The sequence below is a fragment of the Monodelphis domestica genome, chromosome 4 (assembly GCF_027887165.1).
Source record: "Monodelphis domestica isolate mMonDom1 chromosome 4, mMonDom1.pri, whole genome shotgun sequence".
Taxonomy (NCBI): Eukaryota; Metazoa; Chordata; class Mammalia; order Didelphimorphia; family Didelphidae; genus Monodelphis; species Monodelphis domestica.
In genome coordinates, this window is record NC_077230.1 from 246,492,624 (window position 1) to 246,515,987 (window position 23,364).

At 35.6% G+C, this 23,364-nt stretch overlaps 2 protein-coding genes across 6 annotated transcripts in view; one reads left to right on the forward strand and one right to left on the reverse strand.

Annotated features, from left to right (window-relative positions):
• Positions 1 to 8,410, forward strand: part of C4H11orf65 (chromosome 4 C11orf65 homolog) — a 46,684-nt gene extending 38,274 nt beyond the window's left edge. For all 3 annotated transcript variants that reach the window (XM_016433875.2, XM_007494878.3, XM_001381433.4), the window contains exon 10: positions 7,018 to 8,410. In XM_016433875.2, coding sequence (XP_016289361.1) covers positions 7,018 to 7,130 — 113 coding nt within the window. In that variant the 3' untranslated portion in view covers positions 7,131 to 8,410. The remainder of the gene's footprint in view (positions 1 to 7,017) is intronic.
• ATM (ATM serine/threonine kinase) overlaps positions 7,680 to 23,364 on the reverse strand; it is a 166,829-nt gene continuing 151,144 nt past the window's right edge. For all 3 annotated transcript variants that reach the window (XM_056794437.1, XM_056794435.1, XM_056794436.1), the window contains 8 exons: positions 21,950 to 22,066; positions 16,782 to 16,931; positions 14,998 to 15,163; positions 11,635 to 11,721; positions 11,445 to 11,559; positions 10,819 to 10,882; positions 10,279 to 10,415; positions 7,680 to 10,172 (listed from right to left, as the gene is read on the reverse strand). In XM_056794437.1, the coding sequence (XP_056650415.1) occupies positions 9,989 to 10,172; positions 10,279 to 10,415; positions 10,819 to 10,882; positions 11,445 to 11,559; positions 11,635 to 11,721; positions 14,998 to 15,163; positions 16,782 to 16,931; positions 21,950 to 22,066 (1,020 nt within the window). In that variant the 3' untranslated portion in view covers positions 7,680 to 9,988. The remainder of the gene's footprint in view (positions 10,173 to 10,278; positions 10,416 to 10,818; positions 10,883 to 11,444; positions 11,560 to 11,634; positions 11,722 to 14,997; positions 15,164 to 16,781; positions 16,932 to 21,949; positions 22,067 to 23,364) is intronic.

A 23,364-nucleotide genomic window follows, 5' to 3' on the forward strand; every position in this document is an offset into this window, starting at 1 on the left:
GAAAGAAGATAGTCAGTTTTGAGGGGTAGATGATTCTTGGTTGTAAACCCAATTCCCTTGCCTTCTGGAATATCATATTTGAAACTGCCAGGTCCTATGTAATCCTGACTGGCACTCCAGGATAATGAAATTATTTCTTTCTGGCTGTTTGCAGTATTTTTCTCCTTGGGGTGGGAGCTCTTGAATTTGGCTATGATATTCCTGGGAGTTGTTATTTGGGGTTTAATTATAGAAGGTGATCTGTGGATTCTTTCAGTCTTTAATTTACCCTCTTGTTCAAGAATATAAGAGCAGTTTTCTTGGATAATTTCTTATAATGATATCTAAGCTTTTTCATTTATTTTTTGGTCATGATTTTCAGGTTGTCCAATAATTGTTCAATTGTTTCTCCTTGAACTATTTTCTATGCCAGTTGTTTTTTCAATGAGATGTTCCATATTTTCTATTTTTCATTCTTTTGATTTTCTTTTATTTCTTGATGTCTCACGAAGTCATTCGCTTCAAGTCAAATTAGCCCAATTGTAATTTTCAAAGACTGAATTTCTTCCATGACCTCTTGATCCTCCTTTTCCATTTATTTCATTCTACTTTTCATAGAACTCTTTTACTTCATTATGGAGTTTTTTGCCTCTTTTTCCAGTTGACCAATTTTGCTTTTTAAGCTGTTATTTTCTTTTTGCATTAAATTTCTTTTTTCCATTTTTCTTCAACCTGTCTTATTTGATTTTTTTAAATTCCTGTTTTAGTTCTTCCTGTGCCTGAGACTAATTCCTTTTTGTTTTTGTTTTTGTTTAAGTTTTGCATGTAATTCTTTGGATCTCACCATCTACTACTGGTTCTGTTTCTTCTTTGCTCTTTTTGCCCATAGAAATTTTTGAGGGCTGATTTTGTTTTTTTGTTTGTTTTTGCTGTTACTCATTTCCCCAACTTTTTTTGCCTGTGGCCTGGGAATTCTGGAAGCTACTTGCCAATTCTCTCTCCTCTCCTGGCTTGAAAGGTTTTGCCCTGAGGATAAGTTTTCACTGCTGCCTCAGAGACTTGAAAGGGCCCAGTGCTATGGACTTCTGGACCTCACTTCTGACTGGTGTCAAGGCCTAGGACTTCAAGGGGTGGATCTGAGGTTGGTTCTCTTTTGTTTGTGTAACCCAAGCCCCAGGATCCTAAAGTTGGCCTATATCCAGGTTCTGAATCTGGTGCAGTAGATGAGGTGGTCAGCCAGTACTTCTCTGTGTGCAGATTTGCTTCCAGTTCCCCCTTATCCTGTGAAAATCAACTCTTCCTGCCTACCTTTCAAGTTGTGCTTAGTGGGAGAGCCCTCTTACTCATCCTGCTTTTATTCCTGTCATTTTGAGGTGCCTTGTAAAGACTGATTTGGAAGGATAGTCAGAGTAGTTTTAATTTTTGCTTCTACTAAGCTGTCATCTTGGCTCTGCCCCCTTGTATTCATTTTTAATAACAAACTGACTTCCCTTTAATTATAGGATCATTAATTTAAAGATGGAAAGGACCTTGGAGGCTATCTAGTACAATATCTTCCTTTTACAGGTGACTAAAGCCACAAAATGATTAAATGATTTGGCTAAAGCCACCAGATAGGAAGAGGCAGGGATGAAATTTGAATCAAAGTCCTGTGACTCCAAATCCAGTGTTCTTTCTACATGAGGCAGGGAGCTCAGTTAGAAGGTTACTGCAGTAGTCTTGGTGAAAGGGGATGAGGGACTAAAATAAAATGGTGACCCTGTGCTTTGTGAGTCCAGCCTCCCACAGGGGATGGGGTCTTGGAGGTGGGATGGTGTCAGCAGAATGATAAATGCGACACAGCTTTCATATTTAACCTGCAGCACAGATTTCACAGAATGAACTGCTGCGCCTTGGCTGAGGCTTGGCTTCATTTTATACCCTCATGGTCACATATCTACTTGGCACACAGTTTCATTTTCAACATACAAGTTTCCATAGTTCCTAACACCAGATGCAAAGCCTAAGGAAATAGTCAACAAAAACATTGTTGCCAAGTGCAGGATCAGAGGGTAGGATCAACATGGCCCAGTTTCAGATTGGGAATTTTGAGCACAGATTTGCCAGAAGCTTTATGCCTAGAAAAGAGGGTCCTATCTAAGAGGGTACATAAGAATCCTTAGGTTTAACTTTGTAAGTGGGATTTCCTGGTGATACTCTGGGGGGACAGAGTAGGGATGTTAATAAGAAAAGTCATTCAGGGGGGTTAAATGGGTGTCTCATCTTTCTTGGGGGCTGCTTTGCAGTCCCCAGTTTCCACATGTGACTGTGTCAAACAGCGCGATCTTTAATGGCTCCCGGCAACCATGTGAGTTAAGAGGGGATGGAAGCAAAAGATATTGTGAAGGTAGAACTGACAAAGTTATGGCAATAATTAGGTATGAGAGATGATAAGGGAGAGGTAATAGTGGAGAATGACTGAGATTGTGACTCCAGTTTTCTGGAAGGATGGTGGTGTTCTTAACAGAAATCTAGAGCTTAAGGAGAGGGCCATTTTTAATTAATCTGAGATGCTTCTGGGATGCTCAGTTGGAAAAGTCTAACAGTAGGCATTTGGCATTGTGAGGCTAATAGAGCTGGGTAGGTAAATTTTGGAATAATGACATAAACATGATAATTAAACTCATGGGAGCTAATGAAATTATTGAGAAAGTAGAGATAGAAGAGGGCAGAACACTCAGTCACATCCAGACAAAGGAGATAAGACATGGACGATAATAAAGCAAAGTTGACAAAGAACTAGTCAGACACAGGAGAACCAGCAGAGAGCAGTGTAATAAAAACTAAAGGAAGAGAAAATATTGGATCAATTCAACATTGTAGAGAGGTCAAGAAGGATTCAGACCAAGAAAATGACCTTTGGATTTAATATTTAAGAAGTCATAACATTGCAGAACTTCAATAGAGTCGGTGGGTTTGGAAGCCAAATTACAAGGCTTGAGAAGTTAGTAGAAAGTAAGGCTACAGAGAAGCAACAAGTAAGGTCAATTTGCTTTATCTTGGGCCATGAAAGGAAGGATAGAGCAATAGTTCGAGAGGATGGTGAGGTTAAGTGAAGGTTAAAGAAGGATGGAGATGGAGGTACATTTGTAGGCACCAAAGAAAGAGCCTGTGGATAAAAAGAGTTTGGAAATTAGAGAGGGAGGGGATAATCCAAGAAGCAAGCTCCTGGTGTTAAAATCACCTGCAGTTCTTAAATAAATTATTCTCCTGGTTCTCTTTATTTGACTGTCTGCCATTTCAGTCTACTCACAATTCCTTGAAATCACCTCTTTTGTTGTATCATATGGCTCAATAAAATTCCATTATATTCACATGCAACAGTTTGTTCAATTATTCCTCAGCTGTCAAAGAAGCAAGCTAAGGCACTCCCTTAGATTCTGGTTCTTTTGTTAATTTTTTTACCCCTTTAAATTCCCTCTTCAGAATCAGGTTTGTTTTGTGACTGTTCCCTCCCCCGTATTATCTTTCCTCTTAACTAATTCCTACTGTTTTTCAGTTTTTTTTAATCTATTTCTACACCAAACCATTTGTGTTTGTGTGTGTGTGTTCAATTCTTTTGTCCATTTCAGATAAAAGTGAATTTCACTTGATACCAGCTCCTCCTACTTCTTCCATATTTGTATATTTTTTTCTATTGTAATCCAGTTATGAAATTCCACCTCTTCTTCCTCTCTTCATTCCATCTAATCGCAATTATTCCTTTTTCTTATTCACCCTGCCCTTTCTTTCCTCTCTACCTTCAAACACATTAAAGTCCTAGTCATCCTTAATATCTCCCTTCACTTTGTAAATCCTTCAAGCTGCCACCTGTATTAGAGGATCTTTTACTAACATATTTAAGGTAAAGGAAAGGGCTGGAACAGTAACACTAAGAAATAAGGCTAAAGGAGAGACTGAATTCTCACTCCTTTTCCCCCCACCCACTTAATGGCTATTCTGCTAAGTTGACAGCAGTTTTCAACAGACTAACTTCACTTTAAAATACTGGAAAAAAAAGGATTTATTTTGAAGGAAGAAAAGGTAGTGAGTTGGAATAGGATAGAGGGGATTTATGGTTTCCCTAATCTATTATAAATTCACTATAAAGAAAGGTTGAATTGTCTTTAAGGGGATATTGTTAATGACTTGAAAAGATCCTAAGAGCTATGTCCCAAATCTTTCAAGGAGAAACCAATACCCAGAAGTTCAGAGTAAATCTCTGCCAGCTTCTTCCTCAGAGTCTCAAGGAAGAAGTGAGAAATCAGTTTCCCACTGCTAGTTTATTCAAACTGCCTTCTTCCTGGCCACATTCTTCTTTGGAATCTGCTTGCAAGTCTTTCTGTAGCAGTAATCAATTCTTCACACACCTTTCTCTTCAATTTCACTGCAAAATTCCTAGACAGAATTCCCTATACTCCTTGCCTCCCTTCCTTATCACCTATTTACTTCTTAATTCCTTGCAATCTGGCTCCCATCACCCCACTGAAATTGTTTTTCACAAGGTTACTAAAAATGTCTTAACTACTAAACCCACTGTCTCCCTTGGTGATCTTACCTGTTCCCATGGACTAAAATATTATGTCTTATATCTCATCTGAAGCTGCCACCTAAACTCTAGCCCTGCATCATGCCTGCTAGATATCCTATAAATATCTCAAACTTAGTATGACCAAATGTAAGTCATCTCTTCTTCTAAATATATTTCTTCCAAATTTTTTTTTGTTGAGAACACCACCATATTCCCAATCACCTAGGTTTGAATCCTTTTAGTGAACTTTGATTATTCCTTCTTCCTTTGCTTACAGTTTGTCTTCATCTCTGTTAGTGCCTTCTCCCTCTTCTTTGAATTATAATGTATATACTTGTTTCCAGTAGAATGTTTTTAGTCTTTATATATTGAGTGCCTTGCACATTTTAATGAGTTAGATCCAGTCATTTGTCAAATCTTGTCAGTTCTAACTCTTCAACATGTCTCATATATGTCCCCTTCTGTCCTGTCACATAGCCTGTATCTCTATTCTGACTGCCATTGCCTCTCAGACTATTGTTAGTTGATTAGTCTCCTTCCTTTCAGATTCTTTCAATAATTCAGTCACCACATATTTGCCCAGATAAGCTTCCTAAAGCTTAAGAATTTCATTCTTGTGTTAAAAAAATTTTAGTGGTGTCCCTTTGCCTCTTGAATAAAATAATAATTTCATATATTTTTCTATATATTTAGGAGTCATCTGCACAAAAGATAGCTTAACATTATCTAAAAACTTAACTCATTATCTTTCTACCTTAACCCTCCCTCCCTTAATTCCAAACTACTCTAACAAAAAGACTAGCTTTCTTCAGGGTCTCAGTTCTGAGATTTCAGTTATACACTCCTGCTTGCTGTCCCTAACTAGCACATTTGCAGTCTTGTAATTTACACTCTTTACAATGTTTCCTTCTCCCTGCTCATGAAGTTACTACATTTTTCCAGGTCCTTTTCACTCAACTCCTGATTATTCTTCCTACCTCATCTCTCCTCATTCCAGTCCATACACTAATGCTGCCAAAGCAATATTCCTTAATCACAGATCTGACCATTTAACCAGCTTCTACAACTACAGCCATGACTTCCTCGTGCTAGGCTCAAATAAAAACTCCTCTTGTCAGCTTTTAAATTCCACACAACCTGGATCCAATCTATCTTTCCAGCCTGAAAGAATCCCACTCTTTCTTTAAGATGAAACTTGGATTATCCTCTACATGAAATCTTTCCTAATCCTCAACTGCTCAAACTGTCCTACCCAAACTACCTTGTATTTTATTTTTCTTATGTATATAAAGTATAAATTGTTCAAATTTATGTGCATAAACACAATCCTCATTATTCAGATTGCATATATGTAAATTCAGCTACTCACAAAAATTTGTTACCTCCAGAATCAATACTCATGTTTTTATTGTCGTTTGCAGACATGTACAAAGTAGTCCAAGTTCTTGTTACCAACTGAGATGTTGTACAAGATAGTGCTTTGTCTTCTTTTGTTCTCATAATTAAAACAAATATCCTTTTTGTTGCCACTTTTTTAAATTTTTGTTTATTTCTGGTGATTTCACTACTTAAGACGACCTCCCCAACATAGTACTTAAGTGCCGTCTAGTGTTCTAAGCACAAGAAGGCTATGATATGCCTTATGGAGAAAATATATGAGCTTCATTCAGGCATGAGTTACAGAACTTTTGGCCATTGAGTTCAATGTTAATGAATCAACAATAGGGTACATCCAAAAAAGGAAGAGGAAATTAACAGATAATTATTTGTAAGAAATACATATTAAGTGAAGTGTCTTTAAGGAGAAACACATATAAAACAAGTTTGTATATGATCAAGAAATGTGATCAGAGGCTTGGAAAAAGTTAACCCTGTCAGTGTTCTTATTGACTTTATAGAACAAAATTTATATTTATGCTGTATATATTTCTGTTTCCTTCATTAGAATGTAAACTCACTTGAATTTCTAATGCCTAATAATGTCTGGTATTTAATAGCTATTTAAATATTTGTTGCTAAACTAAAGGTTTCCTCAGGTTTCTATGAGGGCAGGGAGATTTTCACATGTTAATGGAAGGAGGGAAGAAGCCAGTTAGGAGGATGACACTGAAAATGTTAAGAGTTAGAAGGAATGAGTATGGGATAAAATATCCCAAGGAGATAACAAATGATGGCATCTAAAGCCAATTGCCAAGAATTGATTTTGAATTAAGAGTAGTAATAGTAAATTTTGAGATAGATTTAGGATTAGAAGAACATCTCTCAAACTATGGATTAATGTAGAAAGAAAAATGATTTCTTGAAATGAAAAGGAGAGTTGGGTAGAATAGTTTAGAGATCTTTTGATCTTACTGAAGATCTAAGTTCATTGAGGTCTACTTGGGATAGAGATGAAGGATTTGAGAAAGTTACCCATTAAGTATTGTGGGCCTTTTTGATCATCAGAATCTATCATTTGAACCACTGACCATTTAAAACTTTCTGTTTAGGTTTCAGATTTGAGACAATATGGAATCAAGCAGCTAACAAAAACTATTCTCCTAGCACCATAGAAGCAAAGGAAAAACAAGAAAAATTGAAGAAGTTAATAGAGGAGTCATAGCTTCCTGGCGGAGACCGCTGATGTGTCCGTCAGTATATTTTTCTTTGATTCTCTGCACACATCAGTAATGCCTCAGATGTTTACTTTATTCTTTCATATACATCATACATAGGATATAGCCCCTTAGGCAATACAGTTTAAATAGAAATAGAACATTTATGCTTAATGTAGTATCTATGCCATAATAAAGAAATTAGCCTCATTGCTCTATCTTTAATAATCACAACTCATTAAATACTATTTTAATACTGGAATGTGAAAATATAAATTTCGTGTTAATGGGTTTGTGGGAAGACATATATGGAAAGGAATAGGATCAAGGATATTTGTGGAAAGATGGGTTTTGGCAAGAGTTAACAAGCTGTGCCATCTGTAAATTGGCCAACAGGACTCACTGAGGTGCAAGAAAAAGCCTGATGGTTTTTTTAAATGAATATCCTATCTAGCTGAGGATTAGTGCATTCCACCAGACCATTTCTTTGTTAAGAAAGAAAATAAAACCCCAAAGTTTTAAAAACTATATTGCTTGTACAAAATCACCACTTTGAATTCCAATGTATGAGTCTTTAATATTGTTTATACCTCTATTTTTATTGAAATGGTCCATTGTACTTAACATCTTAATGAAAAATTGTACAAGTAACAATAATTCTACAGAAATATATAATTTTATTAAGGTGCAACTAAAATTATTATTATACATATCTCTCTATATTCAAAATTAGCCAATTGTTTCCTTAATAAGGTAGAAAACTATTCAATATTGAACAATATTCAAAATTAGCCAATTGTTTCCTACCTTATTAAGAAACAATTGGCTAATTTTGAATATAGAGAGATATGTATAATAATAATTTTAGTTGCACAGTAGACTGACCTATGGCAGTGAAAAAATTATAATCCTTTAAATACATGTGAAAATTCATTGTATGACCAAAATTAAAGTTTTTTTAGTCTTCAGCATTTCAAAGTGCACATATATCAAACAAGCAAATACATAATGTAACTGAGTAATTTTTCTCACAAGAGGTTAAAAAAATTATGGCTTTGCACTTGACTTGTTCCTTCATATAGTTAATATGGATATATCTTCATGTACCTGATCTATGGATTCTTGTTGATAATGAGCCCTTTAAGAGGCTAATAACAAATATACAAATAATATTTTTCTTTGGTTAGGTTCTGCCTCTACTATTCCTGACTTGTTGTCCCTTGTTTACTGCCTCTCTTGAAAAAAACTGAGAAACATGATATTAGTCTCTAATAAATATGAAAAATCATCCCCAATCTCAATTTCTTATTTTCTGAGTGTTCTTGGTATGTGCACTTATGTGTACTTACTGATAGAGGATTCAAAACCATTAATATTTTTCTTACTAAAATGGCAAAGTCCCAAACTTCTGTAACAAAGTAGAGTATCTCTGATACATACCTACTATAGAATATTAGAGTAACAGATACCAAAGGTAACCAAAAATTCTTAATGAGGGTGTACATACTGTCAGCAACACACATTAAAATCTAATCATCTCTTTTAAACTCCTTTACCCAGATTGTCCCTAAATAAAAAAATTTTTAAAGGCAACTTTGAGAATTCACTATAACTTTTACCTATTTTGTTTGGTCTAAAGAAAGGAAAACTACTACCTTCTAGTTTTCACATAATATGACCATGAAATGTGAGAAGTATAACAACATGGTGGCAGTTTACCAATAATATGTAATGGTATTACTAAAAAAAAAGTCATTAAAATATCCCATTTTGAGTAGTTGGATATTTTCCTTTTGAAAATAGTTTATAAACATTAACAGCCTTAAATTCTATTCTATAGATAAGCAAAATTAAACCATTTTAAATGACTAGTTTTCTACTACAGAAGATGGTGTCAATATCTCATGTAAATTAACTCCTTTACAGTCAGCCCATTTCAAATTTGTATATAGTAATTTTGTTCATCTAAGACTAAGTAACAGGATTTTTAAAAAGTTCTTTCTATATAAAAATAATTTTAGCTTACTAAAAGTATTAAGCAAACAGCTTTTTTTATATTACACTTATTTTGCTAAAGAAATACAATTCAATAATTGTTCCTTTAGATTTCATTATAGAACAACACAAATATACATTGTGAAAGGCAATTTTCTAAAAATCCATGTGATTAATTTGAATTCTAAGATCATTCAATGAATGAGTTCACAAATCATTTGTCAATCAGCTTATGCTTGAAAATTCTGTTTTTTCATTATTACACTAAAAAGTTCTGTGGAGATGGGCCCATTTGTGAAAAAAATTAATAGCCTTTGAAAATAAAAAGTTATTTTCTTTCCTATATTTAAGCTGAAACCTAGCATTCTAAAATTTCCATCTATTGGTTCTAGCAATATTAAATCTAACCCTGCATATTCTAGCCCTTCAGTTAACTCTAGATCACTATTATGATCTAGATCACTCCTTGCTTACAAATGATATGATTTTCAGTGCCCTCACTATCTTAGCTATTCCTCTCTAGAGATATATTTACTTAATATAGTAATGGCAAGTGAGGAAAAAAATCTATAATCAGAATCTAAAATAATATTCACTGGATTTAAAACACTTAATAGATGTCTATACTTAAATAGATCATTTATTTCAATGAAAGGATCTCTGAGATAGACCAATTTCCAACCAAAATACAAAGAAATATTCCTCAGGACTGTTATGCAAAACCTCTGGACCATCTTTTTAATGAAAAAAAAATGTATACCATTATCTAAGGCTTACATATTTCTTAACTAGTCAGTTTCAAAGTAAAAATTTTTTTAGGGGAAAAAAGGCCAAGATTATTATTTCAATTCCAATTTTCACATTCCAAAGATTATACCCAAGCTTTCCATCCAGGAAAAAGACGGCTGAGATTTTTCGGATCCATTGCTTGCTGGATGAGCAAATTCACTTGTCCACCCACACTGAGCACTGTTCCTTCCTCTACCCCTTTCAGCTTCTCCTGTAGCCTCATTAGAACACGTTCAGCCACTTTGTTGAAACTCTGGTCAATACGACTAGTGACAAAAAAAAAAGATTTCACTATGACAGTGTACTGTTTCCAAGAACTCTGGAAATTTAAAAAATAATGTTAAGTATGCCTTTCACTCAGATATCATTTACCTGAGACTTCTGTTACACTCCTGATCTTGTGTATTAAGAGTAGAATTAAGTTCAGTCTCATCCTCTGGCCTCTGCTGTAAATACAAAGCTTTCAAGGGATTCATGGTCCAGTCAAAGAGAGGATCATAGAGTAGCACCTACATTGAAGGAGAATATACGCCTTAGAAGAACTGTGTGTCCTACTAAAACTATACTCAGAAACAACTAAGGTAGGCTTTAGGAAAGGAATGTAGGCTTCACCACCATTATGGAAATAGACATAGATCTAAGAAATAAAGTGTTCCCTTAGATAGTAAATGTTATGTTACTGTTTATAATGCAAAAACAGTGCAGAAAAGCTTAATAATAGAAGTTTAATAACATCCAAACTCATTCATGAATATCACCACCACTAGCCTAGATAAAATAATGACAATAATAAGGGCATTCATCATCTTCATCTGAATTACCAGTCAACCAGGAGTTTATTCTATGTGAAGAGGAAAAGAACCAATAAAAATTGCCTGTCTTAAAATCGATTTATTGCCTAAAAACATTTACCTCAACAATGGTTAAGAGAGTTTCCTGAGAATTTCTCATGACTTCCATAGTTTTCTCACAGCACCTAAGAGACAAATAGAAATCATAAATAAAAAATGATGATATTGTGTCTCTACCTCTGTGTGATTATGGTAGTTAAACTGCACAGCCTGGCCTCCCCTTGCCTGGATGTTCTCTCTCCTCACTCTGACTCTAAATACCCTCTGTTCTTTTTTCTTCCATTGTCTCTGCAAAAGCAAGAGGGAGGGAACAGTGGGGGCTTTCTTTCTGTCTTTTTTTTTCCCTTTTCATGAAGTGCTTTGGCCAAAGAATTCACCACCAACTAGCCAGGCTACTAGTAGGTAGTGAGCAGGGAGCCTCTGGCTACTTTGCTAAAGTGGTCCTCTGAAAGCAGAATCTACCTGTTGCCAGGACTGTGTTCAAAGTCTTCCCACTACAGAATCTGCCAGCACTTAACTCTGCATGTGGTTTCTCTCCAGTAGCATATAACATACTGGAAAGCATATGTCTCCAGTGTCTGTCACACAGCAGGAACTTAATGCTTGCTGAATTGAACTGAAACCATCTTTATTAAAACAAAGATGTTCCTTCCTAACAATTTTAGTTTTTCAAAAAATAACCTGTACCTTCTGAAGACACCTTCCACACCAGTGATGCCCATTCCATCCACAATATCTCTGGTTAGTCTAAAAGGAACTGTTTCTGGAGTAGGAAGAATCTTCCCCTGTTCAAATGCAACCCCTAAAAGAAAGAGATGGCAGAAGATTAAGAACCATGTTTATGACACCCAGAGGTTTTTTGGATTTTATTACTTACCTAAATCTATGTGCACAAGTTCTGCTGATTGCTCATTAATCAATATATTCTGGACATGTCGATCACCAAGTCCAAGTATGTAACCAACTAAGGAGAGAAAAACCATAAGATGACACAAATGACAATGAAAAATACTGTTTTATACCTCTAATTTCTTAAATCAAAATACTAACAATATTTCTTGCTGCTAGAGACCTTAGATCTTTGTTTTATTTTGAATATTTAATAGATAATATATATGACAGCTTTATCAAATCTTACTGTCTCAAAATATTTTGAGTTCAAGAAATCTTAGGAGTATTTGTATCCTAGAGAGATCAAAAAAAGGGGAAAGGACCTATTATAGCTGCTCTTTTTGTGGTGGCAAAGAATTAGAAATTAAGGGGTTGTCCCTCAATTGGAGAATGGCTAAACAAACTGGTATATGATGCTCATGGAATACTATTGTGCTATAAGGAATGATGAACAGGATGATTTCAGAAAGAGCTGGGAAAATCTACATGAACTGATACAGAGTGAAATAAGAACCAGGAGAACACTGTACACAGTAACTGAAACATGGTGAAATGATCAACTGTGAAAGACTTAACTATTATCAACAATATAATGATCTAGGACAATTTTGAGAGACTTATGACAAAGACTGCTATCTACCTCCAGAGAAAGAACTGTTGGAATTGGAATGCAAATCAAAGCACATCATTTGTCATTTGTTTATTTGGATTTATGTTTTGGAGTTTGGGTTTTATAAGATTACTTGCAAAAATGAACAATATGGAATATGTTTTGCATGCTAATACATGTACAACCCAGATCAAATCACTTATCATCACTGGAATGGGGAAGGAAGGGGGAGGGGAGGGAAGGAGGTAAGTTTGATTATGTAACTTAGGAAACTTGTGTGGAAATTTGTTATTACATGTAATTTGAAAAAAATATACACACAAACACATATATATACATATATATATACACACATGCACATATATAAAAGAATATTAAAGAAATCCTAAAGCCACTTTGCATGTTAAGAATTCAAATAAGAAAAGGCTGATATTGTGAATTTTCGATTTACTCCACCCAGCTTAGTCTTTAGAATTCTAGCAACTTAAGGATTAAGTGTGGGGGAGGAAGGTCTGTAACCTGCGTCTACTAGCAAGAGACAAATCAGAAACAACTGTCTGACCCCCAAGCTGTCCAAAGCCAAGTTTAAGCCACCATTGGTACATGTGAGACACAGGAAGCGTAAATAACTGCCTTTATATTTCATGGCACTTCTGGTGAGAGGGATTTGGCGGTGGAACTAAACTGTGGAGGAGCTAGAGCATGAGACCTCAGACTGCTTCCCTTAGACTATCACATGGTGAGTGCAAGGCTTATTTCCCTTTCCTTGAGGCACAAGTCTCTTGGGACTTCCTTTCCCTTGGCTTTCTGGAAGCACCAGCCTCTCAGGAGGTCCCTCATCTTGGAGGAGGCCTCATGGCTGGAAGCCATGCTAGATTTAATCCTCTGTGCCCCTCAACCCCACCCTCTTAACTCCTGCCTGGTATCTCTCTCCTTTTCCTCTCTTTCTTTCTTCCTTAATAGCTTCACTCTATTGTAAATAAACCACCATAAAATTCCATTCTGACTTGAGTATTTAATTGGGATTTAGAATTTAAATCCCTGGCGACCCACTAAAAATATATTCAGTCCAACCATAAGTTTTACCCCTAACAATATGAAAAGTAGAGCAACATGAAGAAAGCAAAGCCCAAATTACAACAATACCAAAGACAGAAAATATGTAGGAGAAAATTTTAAATAGCTAAAAAACCTATCAGGTCAAATACCACAGATGATGGGTACTAACTTGTTAAAGTTAAAGCATATATCTTTCCTTCCTCTTAACAAATGATTAAAGGTATAAAGCTATGAGGTTAAATGTCCTTTCATTTGCAGTGATGTTTCAATCTTATTTTCCTTGGCTGTTTTTGGGAAATGTACATTGTGGGTAGTGTATGTATGTATAATCTGTATCAAAACTAAATTTCTCACTAGAAATAGTCTGTCGTCTTTTAGGAAAACTTCAGTTCCATGAATATATTTTAAAAATCAACTTAATTCACAATTGAGTAGGGTAAAATAGAGCAGCTTCAGTTAAGATACATTCTCCACTTAAGGCAGAAAGAAAGAAGAAAGAAAGAAAGAAAGAAAGAAAGAAAGAGAGAGAGAGAGAGAGAGAGAGAGAGAGAGAGAGAGAGAGAGAGAGAGAGAGAGAGAGAGAGAGAGAGAGAGAGAGAGAGAGAGAGAGAGAGAGAGAGAGAGAGAGAGAGAGAGAAAGAAAGAAAGAAAGAAAGAAAGAAAGAAAGAAAGAAAGAAAGAAAGAAAGAAAGAAAGAGCTAGACAACTGGGGTTAAGTGACTTGCTCAGGATCATATATCTGGGAAATAAAAGTCTGAGGCCAAATTTGAATGCAATACTTCTTATCTCTAGGCCTGGCTCAAACAAATTCTTAAGATAACAGGAACAAATTAGACTAAAAGTATGGTCTGTTTTAAAATGCACAGATATTAAGGTTAATTGTCTGCACAATTTTAAATTCATACTATACATTCTGGTCATTCAGAAGCAAATAAAAACATAATGGGTGGAACAACAGACATTCAGATAGGCATCACTGCTTTAGCTACAAAAACAGAAAATTTGCTGCTAAACAGGAAATATTCCTGCAGTAACAATGTAATATGAAGTTTTTTATCTTCCTTTCTTGGGGAGTGGGGGCGGGGGCAGAACTTCAGCAGGTGATGATAGGTATTCAGACCTGTAAGTTCATCAGTGGAAGGAACTTTTCAGTATAGAAACTAAACTTCTTCCATCAATGCAAATCAGGAACTCATTTGCAATTTTAAAATATTAAGGAAGTGCTTGGGACACTGAAAAATTGAGTTACTTGCCCCTGGTCATATAGCAAGGAGGTGTTGAAGGTATAATTTGAATTCAGGATTTCCTTATCTCAATACTAGTCCTCTTATCTATCAGACACAAGATTTAAAATTCTACTTGATACACAGAAAATAATAGAGTGGAAAATCAGTGGCTATGTTTCTATATGAAATAAAGAATAACTACCACTAAGCCTATTCTCCTTCCTTTTGGTCAGATGTTAGTTGCTAAAAGCCTACAAAATATGCCAAGTTTTACTCAGGGCTAGGTAATTTCCCCCTGCACTATTGTATCTCATGTAGTTGGAGAAAGGAGGCCAAATGTGAAAATCTTCATTAAATAATGCAGATATGTCTCCATAATCACAGCTTGCCAAGGGAAAAAGAACTCACATTTAAAAGAGCTAAGGTTATTAAGTAAAGTTGTTTAAAAGGTTACCAATAGAAGAAGTGGCCACACTGCGAGTGTATGCCAATCGCTTTTCAAACCAAACTGCTGGGTCCAAAAATTTTTCCATGCAAAAGTAGCGGAAGACTGGTTGAAAATTTTGGCAGATGTCCATGAAGACTTCATACTTTTCTTCAAAAGATTTTTTCTGCATGTCCTTTAAATAAGATGCCAAAGCATTATTTATGCCCCCCAAATGTATAGAGTCCTACTGTAACCATGGCACACTTACTGGGTACTGACAATATCTAGGACAGAAAACTTTATAAGCAATTATATTTTCCTACAATCTTTGTCTTAATAAACATCTTTGTATTTGAAAATTAAGCTATCAATAGCAATTGTTACTGCTCTGAGTGTGACTGAAAAAATGGAACTGGAAATATAATCAGAAGATCCAGGTTTAGAACCCAACTGCAGCAGCATAGCTCCAAGCAAGTCTAAATTTCCCTACAGTAATCTTGGAATTGGCAGCTAGGTGGCAGAGTAGAGAGAGTGCTAGGCCTAGAATCAAGAAGACTCATCTTGAGTTCAAATCTAGCCTCAGACACTTACTAGGTGTGTGACCCTCAGCAAGTCACTTCACCCTCTTTGCCTCAGTCCCTCATCTGTAAAATGAGCTGGAGAAGGAAATGGAAAACCATTCTAGAATCTTTGCCAAGAAAACTCCAAATGGGGTCAAAGAGTTGGATGTGACGGAAAAACAACAGAACAATATTTACAAATGGGCACGTGATCATCCCTGTTAGAACTTAAGCTATTAGGAAAGAAAATGCTTTTTATATTAATAAATTATGTGGCCAGCCTTATTTCCTCCTACTTCAATACTGGCACCCAGTTTGTATTTCCTATAAGGAAAGATCTAAATTAAGACAAGAGTCTTAATCCTGCCCCTCCTGTTATTGGTTTCCTATTGTCTCCTGTGCTAGGCTGCTCCCCTATCTGCTATTTGGTTGCCACAGGCTGCTTGGGCAGAATGTTAGACTGCTGCCCTACTCTGCTGCTGCAAAGGGTTGCTCCCTGCTCTGTAGGTTCCTTATCTCAGGCCTCAGGAAAGCTCTCTGGGCTGCTCTGCATTCACTGGTTCCCCCAATGCTGTACTCACTGAGCCACTCTCCCCCTTGTCCCAGTGAGATGTGCTTCCTCTGCTCTCCTTTGTTTTGAGGTACTTTATTTTCTGTTTTCGTGTGTTTGAAGGGTTTGGGTGAGGTGAGTATCTCTTACTCTGCCATCTTAGCTTCCAGCATGCAACTCACTAGCAAATTCATTTATAACTGAAAACATTGGGAAGCTTCCCAGGGTCAGGTAATCAAACCAAAACCTGTCAGATGCAGGATGTGATCAGCCCACTGAACCATGGTGCCTCTTGGTGCTTCATTAAAAAAAAAATTAAATTAAAACCTTTACCTTCCATCTTGGAGTCAATACTGTATATTGGCTCCAAGGCAGAAGAGTGGTAAGGGCTAGGCAATGGGAGTTAAGTGACTTGCCCAGGGACACACAGCTAGGAAGTATCTGAGCCAGATTTGAATCTAGGACTTCCCATCTCTAAGCCTGGCTCTCAATACACTGAGCCAACCAGCAGCCCCCACTTCATAAATTTTAAAAAACAACCTTAGCTTACTTTACTGTAATACAAAGACACCTTCATGGTGATGTCACATATTTGAAGATGTTCTGAATACTGAAAATATAGAATATTTTTAATTTATAAATATCAACTTTTGAAATCTACTACAAGACAAATTTAAAAATAATTTCTGATTATAACTCACCATCATTTTCTTTTGGCATTGATAAGGACTGAAATCCTTTGGTCGATATCTTTTATGAGCCCCATCTTCATTATTAACAAGAAATTCACCAATGGGCACTGTCCCTGTACACCATTCAAGGACACCACTTCGCTGAGAAAGGGGAACCACCTATAGGTGTAGATGAAATATCTTTTATATATGGTAAGGCACCAATTTGAAATAGATGTATTGATTTAGAAGTTTGAACCCTAGAGACTACATTTCCCACAACCCCCTTTTCCTTTTTCTGTCCTGCATTATTAGTAAATTTGGTATTCATTTTCGACTTCCTCCACACTGGTGCTCCTGCCCAAAAGCTCCCTTGCTGGCTGGACTGGTGTGGAGGAAGGGAGTTGCTGACTAGGTTTCTCTTTGCTCTAAGTTGATTTTAATAAATAGTGTTAAAATAATACTTGGAATATCGAATATTAATTTTAATCTTTACATAGGTAACATAAGTAAAACTCGGCTAGGTAACATTGCATGGAACATTCAATAAAAGCTTTAGCCCCTTTGGGGAAAATGACCATTATAGGTTTGCAAAACTAAATAACAGTTGGTAATAGAATATTATTGTGCTGAAAGGAATAATGAACTGGAGGAATTCCATGTGAACTGGAAAAATCTCCAGGAATTGATGCAGAGTGAAAGAAGCAGAACCAGGAGAACATTGTACACAGAGACTGATACACTGTCCAGAGGAACTTGTGAGAAAGAACACTATCCATATCCAGAGAAGGAACTGTGGAAATGGAAATGCATCAGAAAAACATGTGATTGATCATGTAATATGATTGGAATTTTGACAGTAAAGGATTGCGCAACTGCAGATACAAATAACATGGAAATGGGTTCTGAACAATAATACATGTATAACCCAGTGGAACTACTTGTCAGCATTGAGAGGGAGGGAGGAAAGAATGGGGGGGGGAAGGGTAGGAATCATGAATCATGGAACAGTGGAAAAATTTCTAAATTAAAAACAACAACTAACAGTGATAATGTCTGTGTGTATAACATTTCCTTTCATGTAAGATGAAGAGTATAGTGGGAGAAGTGCTGGTTCTGGGTCTGAGGTTCCCACCAAAGTCCTACCTTTAATGCATACTATCTGTACCCCTTTGGGCAAATTAAACCCCCAGAGTCTCAGTTTTAATGAGGGTGTTGGACTAAATGGCCTCTGTAATCATATAAAAACTATAATAAATCAGTAACCATTAAAAATTTCAATACTAGTGGAAAAAAAGATTAGTGGAACATACTAGATAAATGAGAAACAAGCAATCAAAAAATGGAGCCTGGTGTTTGACAAATTTAATAATATAAATTACTCAGGGAAGGACTCATTTTTTTGACAATAATTGTCATAATGACTGGAAAAGAGTACAACAAAAATTAAGTTTAGATCAATATCTTACACCACACCCTATATGATAAGCCTTAAAAAATGCGCGATTTTAAAAATCCAAGTAAAAAAATTAGAAGAGAATTAAAGAAGATATCTTTCACATTTCTGGCCAGGAAGAGAATTCTTACCCTAATCAGGGACGGAAGAAACCAAAAAAAGCAAAAAGATAATTTCTATTACACAATATTTTTTAATTATTTGCATGAATAACAAAGGGAAACAGACTATAAGAAGTTGCCAGATGGTGAAAATATTTACATCAAATATAGGTTATAGATATAGATAAAGGTTTGATACCCAACATACATAAATAAATGCCAAATCTGCAACACTAAGAATCATTCCCCAAATGATAAGCAGCAAGATATGAGTGGATTTCAAAAGAATTGCAAATTCAAAATGACCATTTAAGAATATACCCCAAACCACTAACTGCAAGATAAACCCAGATAAAACAACCTTAAAGGTTTCATCCTCCCAACTGGTAAAAAAAAATCACAAAACATGTTAATAATTAATGTGGGCTATGAGAAGAAAAGAATATTAACACACTGTTGGTAAACCTATGAAAAAGAATAAATATTCTGCATATCAGCTGGGAATTATTTACAAGCAAAATGACTAAAATATCTGCTTCCTTGGACCTATCAATCTTACTACTGGGCATATATCAGAGATAGAAAAAAAGGCCCAATATATATCAAGACATTCATTGAGGCAGCCAAGAATGAAAAATAAAATGGGAGCCATGGGAATAGCTAAAAAACAAAATACAGAAATTAATGTATTAAAATTTTATTTCTTAGGAAAAAATTATGAAAAAAAATTCTGAGAAACAATTTTAAGAAGTTACACAGTCTGAAACAGGCAAAATCAAAAACATATACAATGAAAGGGATGTAAGGAAGGAAGCCCAACTCTAAAGTAACTGAAAAAACTAGCAATGGTCCCAGGCAACAGAAACTAGTAAACATACTTCTTCCCTCTTGGCAGAGAAGAAGGGGACTACCATTGTGTCTTGTATTTATTGCTCCTGAAAAAAAGAATGTGGCAATCTACCATCCTAAGGATGGCTCCATTTAGGATCCCTGCAGTTATATCTCCCTTAATCAAAGCTCTCTTACATCTAGTTACTACTATCTTGGCCAGTCTGTGCCCAAATCTCCTTGCATTTATTTGATATATATCTTTGATATATATATTTGATATATATCTTATATTCACTTTTATGTGAAAATGTTTCATCTCCCTAAGAAAATATAAATTCCTTTGGGGTAAAGACTATCACACTTTTGTGATTGTAACCCTAGCACAGTATATACTTAATAAATGCTTACTGATTTTTCAGACAAAGTCATCATATTGAATGTTTCTGTTTCTTTTCTCTTTGTTAAATGGGAACCAGGGGGATCATACAAGGTTGGAGGAAGGGGCAAGTTCTAAAAATGACTGAGATGAATATAAAAGTAATTAAACATTTTTAAAAGGAAAGAAAGGAAAGAAAATATGTTGAACTTAGACTTAAATGACAAACAGGCATTTGTGCTTTATCCTAGAGCAAATAGGGAATCAATGAAGTCCCCTAAGAATGAAACTCATTAGACCTATGATTTAGGAATATCAGTTTAGTTGCTATGGGTAATATGAATGAGAGGAAAAACAGAGGCAAGGAAGATCAGTAAGAGGTCGTTACAATAGTCTAATTGATGGATAACATGGGCCTGAACTAAAGTAACAGTTTTTTGAGTGCAAAGGATTAAATTTAACACTATTTGTGTAGGGAAAATTGGTAAACACCTGGCAATTGACTGTATATAAGTATAAAAGAGACAGAAAAGTCAAGAATTTGAATTTAAGGTTATGTGGGATGAGATTCAGTGTGTAATTCTGAGAATAGTACTTGGATTGTTGTAACTCCAATTTTCAAGACACTATTCCTTAGACTAAAATTGCCTCCCCCACCTCTACCCCATAAAATTTTTAGTTTCCCTGAACTATTTTTAGAAGTCTTTGAAAGAATTTATCTGTATCTTGGGAGGAAAGCTGAACTATAAGATAATCTGAAGGAGGGAAAGTACAGTGAGTTTGAAAAGTTTCTTTTTTTTGTCCCAAGCTGGGAATCCCGTGATAGTCATGGATTTTTCTTGATCATGGGGGTCTTTAAGGGATATGTAATGTAGATAATCACACACTCAAGACATGAAATGTCACAACTCCAGCTCCACCCCCTTTCTGTGAGATTGGAAAGAGGGGAGGAGAATCTTGCATCAGGATTATTATAAAAGTCTGTGATTATACCTAGAAGGAGAGGACATTTCTGTCCCAAACAAGCAGCTTGTGTGGGCATAATCCCTTTTCCTTCTCTACTGTTTTCATCAAATAAAGCAGCTTTTCTCTGCCAGCATCTTATCAAGTCTCCTGTCTGCTCATTAGAGTGATTTCTGGGGGTATGAGCCTCCCCAGAATTCCACTCCACACAAAGGTTGCAAACCTAGACAGATGGAATAATGGTGGTGACCATGACAAAAAAAGAAATTAGGAAAATGGGTTGGTTAGTTACATTTTAGACAGGTTTAATTTTGAGAAGCCTGTGCAACCTACAGGTGGAGAGACATATCCAGGCAATAGTTGATGATGAAGTTATAATTGAAGGTTACAAGTCCAATGAGAACTAGACATGTCTACTTGTTATATATGATTGTAGTAAGGAAGCAGTGTGCTAAAAAGGGGAAAGAATATTTAACAAAAAAGGAAGACAGCAGGATTTTAGTTCTAACTGAATCACTAAGTAGGCTATAAGAATTTGGTGAGGTGTCTTTCCTTCCCTGTATCTTGGTTTTATCACTTGTAAAATGAATAGGCTAAACCAAGTGATCTCCAAGGTCCCTTCCACTCTAACACTGTACAATCTTTGAACATTCATTCAGTACATATTTATTAAGCACCCATTGTCAAGGTCTTTGAAGTTCACAGAAAATACAGTCATCCAGGTACAACACAAGGAGGTCCTACAAGGTTTAGTGGTAGCCTATTATGAAAGGGCAAATGTGATTGATGTTGTGAGGACAGACAAAATTTGGAAACTAATTGAAATGGGGGGAAGGAAGGAAGTAGAGAAAACAGAGTAAAAAATGATTCCAATTTTGCAAATATAGGTGACTGAAGTACATTCAAAAGAAATAGTCAAATTTAGAGGAAGTACAGTTTTACAGAAGATAATGAGTTATGCTTTGGACCTGCCAAATTTAAGATGGCAAAGGAGGTGGAGATGTTCAAAAAGCAATTGGTGATATTGGGCTACACTCAAACAGAAAGATTACAGTTGTGTATATATAAAGAAGTTATCTGTAGTTGATAATTAAACTTATGAGACAGAGAAGAGAAATACAGTCAAAAAGGATAGGGAGAAGACTAGGAAAGAGCTGTGCCAGTGAAGTCAATGCAGAACAGAGTATCCAGAAGGAGGTAACTAAGCTACAGAGAGATCAAGTAGAATAAGCACTGAGAAAAGACTAATGGAGAAAATAAATGGTTTATAATTAAAATGGCTGGGACATATGCTTTAAGACAAGGGTAAGTTAAGTAGAGGGTGATAAATCAGATTATTCCCTCTTAGTGATTATCTATTATTATTTCCAATGAATTAATTTTAAAAATAAAAGCAAAGGAAACTATATAGCATGAAAAAGGCATCTATCATGCCTGTCATGGTAAAGTATTAGCAGCAAAAAACTGTTACCTTATATGTGCAAATAGTCAATTTTCTTTTTCTTGTGTCAGTATTTCTCTGGAGTAACATATTACACATCTGGAAAACTTGCTGCATTACTGCATCTTGACGCAGGTCATCTCGTCCCTTTAGAAAAAGCAAATATTTATTTATTCATTCACTCATTCATTTATTTTCTTTATGGTAAGAGAACAGAAAAATGGTGTTCCCTATAAAAGAGGACATGAAAAAAACTGGCCTGAGTTCTTTAAGTAACTAACACTGAATGCCAAATTTTCCAGAGTAGGCTATCATATAAGGCAGACAGATTATATAAACAAAAAAAAAAAAAACCAAACCATTTTCTCCCTCTGTCATCCTTAATTAACTACTAGAAATTTTCTAAAATGAGACTGAGAAAATTGTCATAGGCATAATATAGAACTGAACAGAGATTGGGTTGCCCCTTAATTCTCATTAGGTTTCTCAAAGACTCTATGGAGTTATTATCAGCTTTAAAAAGGTGGTAACTGCCACCTTTTGGAATCTTAATATGAATCCAAGGACATGAAACCAAAAAATATTTTAAATGTGCCACTGAAAACCTGAACACCAAGACTACCTTTCTTCTTCTTCTTCTCCTACTATATCTTCATTCTTTCCTGTGGAAGACATGGTAATGGTGTCTAGTAGCTTAGTCACCTAAAATAATTGATGTCTTTTGGAAGCCCACAAAATAATTACCATAATCTTTATTTCTACAAAAAAAAAGTATGTCAGTTCTCTAAACTTGAGTCAGCTTTCTTGCTGACTCAATAATTTAAAAAAATCCGAACAAGAAATTCCATAATCCAACTAAGTATTTATTAAACAGCTTACTATGTACCAGGGACTATGCTAGGTCTAGGAATACAAAAACCAAAACCAAACAGTCTGTGCCCAAAAGGAATGTGTATTCTTATCTGTATTTTAAGCACACAGTTAAGCACATGGATGTGTACAAAATAATTTTATAGGAATGAGGTTAAACTTAAAAGAAAAGGCCTTAGGGCACTTGAATTGAGCCTTATTGAGAATTAAACCTTACAGGGGTTGTAAAAAGTTGGCCTGAAAATTAAAGAACAGTCTGTGCAAGAGGCAGAGAAGTGGGAGATGGCCAATTTGATTAAAGAGTGCAGAAGAAGTAATATATAATGAGCCTGGAAAAACAGGTTTAAAAAAGACTTTTAAGAAACAAATCATTCTCCTTTTCAAGTTTATAATATATTCTCCTTTCTTTTCAAGTTTATAATATATTCTCCTTCCTACATTTTAAGGATCAGTCAAGTTGGTTTTCTTGTAGTTGCCCACTTGTGACACTCAATCCCCTTCTACAGACATCTATACTGGCTGCTCCTCTATTCTTGTTCTCTTTCTCTCCCCTTCTCCCGCCCTCTTTCCTCATC